This window comes from Protobothrops mucrosquamatus, unplaced genomic scaffold, assembly GCF_001527695.2.
Source record: "Protobothrops mucrosquamatus isolate PMUCROS unplaced genomic scaffold, P.Mucros_1.0 scaffold3791, whole genome shotgun sequence".
Taxonomy (NCBI): Eukaryota; Metazoa; Chordata; class Lepidosauria; order Squamata; family Viperidae; genus Protobothrops; species Protobothrops mucrosquamatus.
In genome coordinates, this window is record NW_015389744.1 from 9,627 (window position 1) to 18,496 (window position 8,870).

At 49.4% G+C, this 8,870-nt stretch overlaps 1 protein-coding gene across 1 annotated transcript in view; it reads right to left on the minus strand.

Moving 5' to 3' along the window:
* Positions 1-1,907: 1,907 nt before the first annotated feature.
* HELZ2 (helicase with zinc finger 2) overlaps positions 1,908-8,870 on the minus strand; it is a 44,215-nt gene continuing 37,252 nt past the window's right edge. The window contains exons 15-18 of the mRNA XM_029286471.1: positions 8,242-8,463; positions 7,056-7,212; positions 5,106-5,273; positions 1,908-2,157 (exon numbers count right to left, since the gene is read on the minus strand). Of these exons, the coding sequence (XP_029142304.1) occupies positions 2,033-2,157; positions 5,106-5,273; positions 7,056-7,212; positions 8,242-8,463 (672 nt within the window). The 3' untranslated portion in view covers positions 1,908-2,032. The remainder of the gene's footprint in view (positions 2,158-5,105; positions 5,274-7,055; positions 7,213-8,241; positions 8,464-8,870) is intronic.

Here is an 8,870-nt window from a genome sequence, read left to right on the forward strand (position 1 = left end):
ACGACAAAAGGATAATGCAACAACCATCACTACACACATTCACACGGTGTTAGTACTGTAGAAGGAGCCCAGCTGCCCTTATATATTACATTATTATAGAATATATCTGTATTAGAGCTAGCCCCGGGTTCAAACCAAGGATGATGTGTGCGCCCAGAGATCCCCCAATCACCAGATTCAGCAAAATTGCTTTGCAATTGTCAGCTAAATCCACGTTTGCATCTAGTTTCAAGCCGGATTTTTGAGATCTGTGATCAGGTGGGACGGGAACACTCATTTTTCAACCCAACCCCCCCTTATAATACATTCAATCCAGGTTTTAAAAAAGTGCAATGCATGTTGGTCAGAAAGAAAGTACCACGGTAACTTCCAGATGTTTGGGACTACAACTGTGGGTGCAGATAGAAACAAGGGCAGCAGGTGTACCAGTTACACAAGGACAACACAATACGTGTGATGTCCTTGAGGCATCTCTACAACGGCTCTGGCTGTGATGCCCACAACCCTTTGCCAACCTGAGTTGGGTCACCAATACAGGAGAATATCAGGGTTGAAATGAGGGGGTCCTTGGTGCTCTCCGAGTTTGGTGGTTTTGTTGCAGACGTTTCATGACCCAGCTAGGTAACATCATCAGTGCTCTCAGGGAGTGATGTTTGCTCTCGTCCCCTTCTAGCATTAATAACGTTACCTAGTCTGGTAGCAAAACATCTGCGGAAAACAACCCAGCTGAGAGAGCACCAAGGACTCCACAGTCCTCTTCCTCCTCTCCACACACCCCATTCCCTTCTAGCACTGATGACGTTACCTAGTCTGGTCATGAAACGTCTGCAAGAAAACCGCCAAGCTGAGAGAGCACCAAAGACCCCTGAGTTCAGTGCAGTTGCAGTCCAAAACTTCTGGAGGGCACCTAATGATCCACCCTTGCAGTAAACCACACTTTCCTGACAGCATTAAGGTTAAAGCTAATTTAAAAAAAGGCTTAGCCCATTGTGCAAAATCCTCGCTTTGCAACTGACTTGGATAAGCACTTTGTGTGAACAAGTTCATTGAGCGTCACTAGGCACTACTACTTTATATATACAAGCTTGGAGCAGCTTTCTAAGCAGGGGTTCATCGCCACCAATGCTCACCAGACTGAGTCCACCTAAATTAATTTGGTGTTGTTTTTTTCCTCTCCATTGCAGGCATCAAAACTCACTGAGCTGGAAGTTCAGCACAAAACAAGACGTTATTGCATGAAGTTTTTTTCCTGTTCCGGGTTCAAGGCCAGCAGAGGTGAGGATCTCACTTTGGCTAAAAAGGTGGAGAGAGAAAAACGCAGCGATCTGACCCCGAGGACTCAGGGTTTTGCTAGATCAAACAGCGCGCACCCCCAGTTCTGTGGTTCTTCGTTTTGTTTCTGGATGTTTTTTTTAAAAAAGCAGCACATTAAAAAAATAACTAGCACACAAAGAAGTTATTTCAAGTAAAAGGTAGCCAGGCTAAAAAAAATAAAAAAATTAAAAATCTGTACAAAAAACGTTCCAGGTCGAGGGGAGGAGGGTGGATTATTGGCATTGCAAGGGAAGTCAGAGGCGGGTTTTTGATCTTCCTTCAAAAGATCTGGTTTTCAAAAGTGCAGCCGGAGCCCTGCTCTTCGGCGGCACAGTTTTCCTCCATCCCTGCATTGCAAGCCCCTCCTCGCAGGCTCGTTGTGCACCAGTCGCTTCGTTCTTCAACAGCATCTTATTAAATCCCCCAACCGAAGTCGTTTTTCTAAAAGGTTTCTGAATGCTAAAAATGTTGTTTTCAGAGATGGCTTTTTTTTTTTCCCCCCATCCCCGAGGAAGGCAAAATCTTCTCTTGGCATCGGATCCTGAAAATGTCATGCTGTGTTTTTTTTTTCCTCCTCTTTTTTTTCTGGCAATGTCTCCTCAGCCACCAGGCTCTAGATTTTGGCTCAGTGTTGGCAAATGCCATCTCCTGGAATTTGGGCACGGCCTCCGTGCCCAGGAGATTAAAAAGAAAGAAGGAATTTTCCCGTAGTGCCTTCTTACAAGCGAAGACTGGTCCTCTTCTTAATCTTAATTTCGCCGGCTGAGGTAAAGCATCCACACAACTTGTAATGAAACAGAAGTTCCGACCACAAAGGATGGGTCCCAAGAAGATAGCTGTTTCCTACAAGCAGGAGAGAAAGGCAGGAAAATGGAAGGGTTTTATTTGACCAAAATGGACCAAGACTTTGGGTCAATCACCAGGAGATAACAATAACAATAATAACAATAACAACAACAACAACAATAATAATAAAGTTGGAAGGGACCTTGGAGGTCATCTAGTCCAACCCCCTGCTCAAGCAGGACACCCTATACCATTTCAGACAAATGGCTGTCCAGTCTCTTCTTGAAAACTTCCAGTGTTGGACCATTCACTGCTTCTGGAGGCAGGTTGTTCCACCGGTTAATTGTTCTAACTGTCAGGAAATTTCTCCTTAATTCCAGGTTGCTTCTCTCCTTGCTTAGATTCCACCCGTTGCTTCTTGTCCTGCCTTCAGGCACTTTGGAGAATAGCTTGACTCCCTCTTCTTTGGGGCAGCCCCTGAGATATTGGAAGACTGCTATCATGTCCTCCCTCGTCCTTCTCTTCGTTAAACTAGACATACCCAATTCCAGCAACCTTTCCTTGTATGTTTTAGCCTCCAGTCCCCTAATCATCTTTGTCGCTCTTCTCTGCGCTTTCTAGAGTCTCAGCAGCTTTTTTACATCGCGGTGACCAAAACTGGATGCCATATTCCAAGTGTGGCCTTACTAAGGCCTTGTAAAGTGGTATCAACACTTCACGTGATCTTGATTCTATCCCTCTGTTAATGCAGCCTAGCACTGTGTTGGCCTTTTTGGCAGCTGCAGCACAAGGCTGGCTCATATTTAAGGGATTGTCCACTAGGACTCCGAGGTCCCTCTCACAGTTACTACTATTGAGCAAGGTACCCCCTATACTATACCTGTACATTTGGTTTTTCTTGCCTAAATGTAGAACCTTACTTTTTTCACCATTGAATTTCATTTTGTTAGATAGTGCCGTGTTCAAGTCTGTCCAGGTCCTCCTGTATCCTAAGCCTGTCTTCTGGAGTGTTGGCTATTCCTGCCAGCTTGGTGTCATCCGCAAATTTGATGATTTTCCCATTTATCCCCTCGTCCAAATCATTGATGAACATGGTGAGTTCTAGTCCTGTCTTAGGGCATGAAAGCCGGCTGGGTGACTTTGGGCCAATCACCAGGAGAGGGTGAGTTCTAGTTCTGCCATAGGACATGAAAGCTGGTTGGGTGACTTTGGGCCAATCCACCCCAATCTACCTCACAGGATTGTTGTGGGGAAAAATAGAAGGAGGAAGGAGTATTAAGTATCTTCACTACCTTGAGATGTTTATAAAAAATAAAGGTAAGAGATAAATAATAAAATAAAATATAAAATAAAGGTTAAATACATATAAAATAAATAAATCAATCAATAAATAAAATGAAATAATAAAATAAAACAAACTGTGAAATAGTTCCAAAGGAAATTGCACTTGGGATGATGTGATCCGCAGAATGGCAGAATCAACCAGTTCAAGAATGGCAAAACCAGGGGCTGCCCCAAAGAAGAGGGAGTCAAGCTAGCCTCCAGAGCGCCTGAAGGCAGGACAAGAAGCAACGGATGGAAACTAACCAAAGAGAGAAGCAACCTGGAACTAAGGAGAAACTTCCTGACAGAACAATTAACCAGTGGAACTGCTTGCCTCAGGAAGTCGTGGGAACTACCAACACTGGAGGCTTTTAAGAAGAGATTGGACAGCCATTTGTCTGAAATGGTATAGGGTCTCCTGCCTGAGCAGGGGGTTGGACTAGATGACCTCCAAAGTCCCTTCCAACTCTGTTATTCTGTTCTAACTTCCAAATAATCACAAGACAACATGTAAACCATTTCCCGCCTTAATGGAATGGGCTGCTTGACTCAACATGCTAGAACAGTGGTGGCGAACCTATGGCACGCATGCCAGAGACGGCACTTGGAGCCCTCTCTGTGGGCACACGTGCTGTTGCCCCAGTCTTGCCTCCCCCCACGGTCCCCTTACCATCAGCCCCCCTGGAGGAGAGTCGCCCCCGAGCGTGGCCCACGCGGAGCAGAGCAGCCAAGGACATGGCAGCCAGGCAGCGTAGACAAGACTCTGCCTCATGCTCCCATCGCGCACAGTTGATGCTGCGGGGCGCGGGCAGAGGGCGTGGCCACCATTGGCGCTGCTGGGCTGCCTGGGCAATCTGCGGCGGGCCCTGGAGGCGGTGAGTGGCCCTGCAGGCAGGCAGGGCGGGGGACAGGGCAGGGGCAGGGCAGTGGGTGGAGCAGGAGCAGGGCCAGTTTTTGGGCACTCAGTCTCTAAAACAGTGGTGGCGAACCTATGGCATGCGTGCCAGAGGCGGCACTCAGAGCCCTCTCTGTTGGCACATGCGCCAACGCCACGTGCCTCAGGCCACCACTGCCGCCCGGAGCAGGAATCCCGCCCACCACAAAGGAGGTGAAGCGGCCGACTAGCAAGCTAGAGTAGAGGTGGTAGAGCAGAGGTTGTTGATTGGTGGACTGGAAGAAAAGGGACGGGGAAGCATTTTACATGCATGCATGCGTGCACGGGGCCGTGAGCACACCCGTGCTGCAAATGGGGCGGGGCTAGTGCCTGCGTGACACTAGCCCTGTCCCGTTCTGGCATGGTGCCGCGCCTTGTATCTGCACCCCACGGCACGGCCGTTTTTTGCGCCTTGCAGCAGGGTGGCCCATTTTTGCGCCCCTGGTTTTTGCGTGCCAGAGGCGGCACTCAGAGGGGCCTCCCTGCCGCCCCCCCCCATGAGGGCACCACAATGCTGATGCGGCCCTGGCACTTTGCGATAAATAAGTGGGTTTGGGGTTGCGGTTTGGGCACTCGGTCTCTAAAAGGTTCGCCATCCCTGCTCTAAAAGGTTCCCCATCACTGTGATAAAATGATGGTGGGCCTCCTCGAAACAACCGACGTTCAGCCCCCTCTGGTCTAGGACACAGTGCGAATCCAGACCCGCTGCCTTCTGCAGGGGAGTCCTGCTCAGCATCCTTTTGCTTACCTATAATACAGAGACCTTCCTGCGCCCGAGTGAGACAGACATTGATCTGATTTGGATCTGCTACGAAGCCGAGATGTTTACAGTGCCAGCTCTTCGTGGGCCTCTCGTCAATCTCCTGCCGGTTACAGGAGCGGACTGTGGACACGATGACGTATTTCCATTCGCTGCCTGGAAAGCAACAAAAAACAGAACCCAGTTTGTGTTTATTTACTTATGAATTAAACCGAGTAGACAGCCGCCCCATTCGTACCTCAGTGATGGAAAATAATCAAGCAGAGAAGCAACTTAGAACAAAGGAGAAATTTCCTGACAGTGAGAACAATTAACCAGTGGAACGACCTGCCTCCAGAAGTTGTGGGTGCTCCGACAACTGGAAGTTTTTAAGAAGAGACTGGACAGCCCACTTGACCAGGATGGTACAAGTATTCCCCAACTTACAACAGTTCATTTAGTGACTGTTCGAAGTTACAACGGCACCATTTTTCATAGGACCATTGCAGCATCCCCACGGTCACATGATCAAAATTCAGAGGCTTGGCAACTGGCATGTACTTATGGCGGTTGCAGTGTCCCGGGGTCATGTGATCACATGTTGCAATCTTCTGACAAGCCGAGTCAATGAGGGAGCTACTTTCACTTAACCACCATGCTACTAACTTAATAACTGCAGCGATTCTCTTAACAACTGTGGCGAGAAAATGGGGCAAAACTCACTTAACAAGTGTCTCACTTAGCAATAGAAATGTTGGGCTCAACTGTGGTCGTATAGGATTCCCTGCTTGAGCAGGGGATTCGACTAGAAGACCTCCAAGGTCCCTTACAACTGTGTTATTCTGATCCAGGACAACTTACAACATGAAAACATTTTTTTAAAAAAACCCACCATATAGTAAAGGTGTTGAGAAAATCCCACACCACATCTGATTGCAGCAACAACGCAATCAAATCAGCTACAGTACATTTCCATTCGGGGTCCCCGGGCCCACTGACAAAACCATGTTCTTAAGGTCTTTCGGAAAGCAGCAGGGACGGGGCCAACCATACCTCAAGGTGAATGAAGTTCCATAAAAAAGGGGCCACCACCGAGAAGGCCTGGGTTTTGTGGTTCTCCCAGCTGACAAACCCTAATTGATGGGACCTGTAACATGCCTGACTTCCTGTCCTGGTAGGCCGGTTGGATGTAATAGGGGGGGGATCCACCAGGATGGGAAGGTAGAGCATGCCATGGGTCCCATTGATTAGGGATTGTTTTGTTATAGGTCAGTGGTGGCGAACCTCTGGCACGGGTGCCAGAGGCGGCACTCAGAGCCCTCTCTGTGGGCACGCGCCCCGTCGCCCCAGTCCTAGGCCTTCAGCTGGGTTTTATAAAACCTTTTCGCTTTAGGCCTCCGCCGCTGTGTGCAAAAAAAAAAAAAAAAGTTCAATCAATCAATTTCAACTTCTCGCGGGAAAAAAAAAAGATCTTGCACCAAGTTGGAATTGATTGATTGAACTTTTTAGTCCCACCCAGTCTGCCGTTACCACCACAGCCACGCCCACCCAATAGGCCACACCCACCCGGCACCCGACGATGCATAAGTGGGTTTTGGGTTGCAGTTTGGGCACTCGGTCTCTGAAAGGTTCGCCATCACTGGTATAGGTTCATCCAGGGGTTTTCAAACCTGGCCCTTTGATGACTTGTGGACTTCAACTCCCAGAATTCCTCAGCCAGGCACGCGTGCCTGGCTGAAGAATTCTGGGAGTTGAAGTCCACAAGTCATCAAAGGGCCAAGTTTGAAGACCCCTGGGTGAAACTAACAACTGTCTCGCTTAGCAATGGAAATTTGGGGGCGTCAAGGACTACCTGTATTCTGAAAAAAAGGAAGAGAGATTTTTTTTCCCATGATGGTCCCAGTCGATATTTTCACGCGGGAACCGGATCCGGCTTAGCCACCTACCCCCTTCCCTTACCTTGGCTTTTCATGATGGTGCAAACGGTGACGTCTCGCATGCCATACAGAGCGAGTTGCTTCTTGATCTCGGTGACCTGGGCATTGTAGCCAGTCAGGATGGCGATCTGGTCTGGCCTGGTGGTTCCATCCAGGGTCAGCTGCTTTGCGATCCTCACCTAGAAGGGGGGGAAAAAGCACGGAGACCTTGAAACTCTGCTCAACCAAGAGTGGAAGTTTGAGAGATGGAAGTCTTGCAAGCTGCCTCTGCCGGTCACGGAGAGGGGGGGTGAGCTATTGTGCCTTCTCAGTGTCTAGATCAGGGCTTTTCAACCAGTGGTACGGGTACCACCTGTGGTACATTGGCACCTGGCAGGTGGGACGCAACCATCCTAGAAAAGTGGTAGCGGGGGAAGGGGAATGAGCTGAACCGGTGGCAGCACCGCACAAGCCTGAGCCAGAGACGGCTGGAGCTGCAGGGCTGTCAGGGCTCAGCGGAAGCGCCAGGATCAGTGCCGCTTTCCAGCTGATCGGCGCTTCTTCGGGGCTGTCAGGGCTCAGCGGAAGCGCCAGGATCAGTGCCAGGCTCCAGCTGGAGCTCAGCGCTGATCCTGGTGCTTCTGCTGAGCCCAGAAGAAGCGCCGATCAGCTGGAATGTTGCAGCCTCTCCAGGGTCTTGTGATTTACATTCAGATGCTTGGCAACCGATTCATATTTCTGACGGTCACAGTGTCCCAGGGTCATGTGAAGTGACCAAAACCTGCTGCAACCACCCAGCAGACGGGGGGAATAAAAACCACACACACCCCCCACCCCACCCCCACTGCCAATCCTCAACTGAAATGCTCACAACAATGAAAACCTCGGACAGGAGGAAGAGCGCCGCCAGACGGGCAGGCAGGGGTCTTGCTTGGCTATGGCTTGGGGGGGCACTTTTTCAGTGCCATTGTAACTTTGAACAGTCACTAAGCGAACTGTTGTAAGTCGAGGACTACCTGTACTTTATCACTTTTTTCCTTTTTTGGGGGGGGTCATCAAGTTTTTGACACCTTGCTAGGTGACTGGTAGTCCTCGGATGTTGCCATATCCTAAAAGTGGTACAATGGGTGAAAAGGTTGAAAAGCCCTGGACTAGGTAACACGGACTACAATTTTGGGCTCGACTGTGAAGGTAAGTCGAGGGCCACCTGCCCGTCCAGGCTTACTCACCACGTGCTGCACCTCCTCCAGGTTGGCTTTGGAGTTCTCGTTCCCCTCCTCCGTGGAGACCATGAGCGACCTCTCTCTGCCCTCGATGTGGCCAAAGATGATGGGGGTGCATCCGTATTCGCTACGGTGGTAGAGCATGCTGCTTCCACGAACGATATTGGGACAGGTCATCAGTTTATGGTTGTAAAAAGCCCCGGATGGGAACCTGCAGATGTCCTTGTGCTGTGGGGGGGGTGTCAAAAAGTGCTCATTCGTGCAAGGAGCTTAGAACGATGATGTGCCGTTCTAGTTAAGCTACGCGACTTCAAATAGTATTGTTTTTAATTACGTGTTGAATTATTTATACCCTGCCTTTTATTAATTTTATAAACCACTTGAGGAAGCAAACGTACCTGGTAATCCTGACTCATTCTGTTCTGCCCAGAACAGCAACCCTGTGAGGTGGGTTGGGCTGAGAGAGAGGGACTGGCCCAAAGTCATCCAGTAGGGCTTTGGTGCCTAAGGCGGGACTAGAAGTCACAGTTTCCTGGGGATTGGCCCAAAGTCACCCAGCCGGCTTTCACGCCTAAGGCGGGACTAGAACTCTCAGTCTCCTGGTGATTGGCCCAAAGTCACCCTACTGGCTTTCA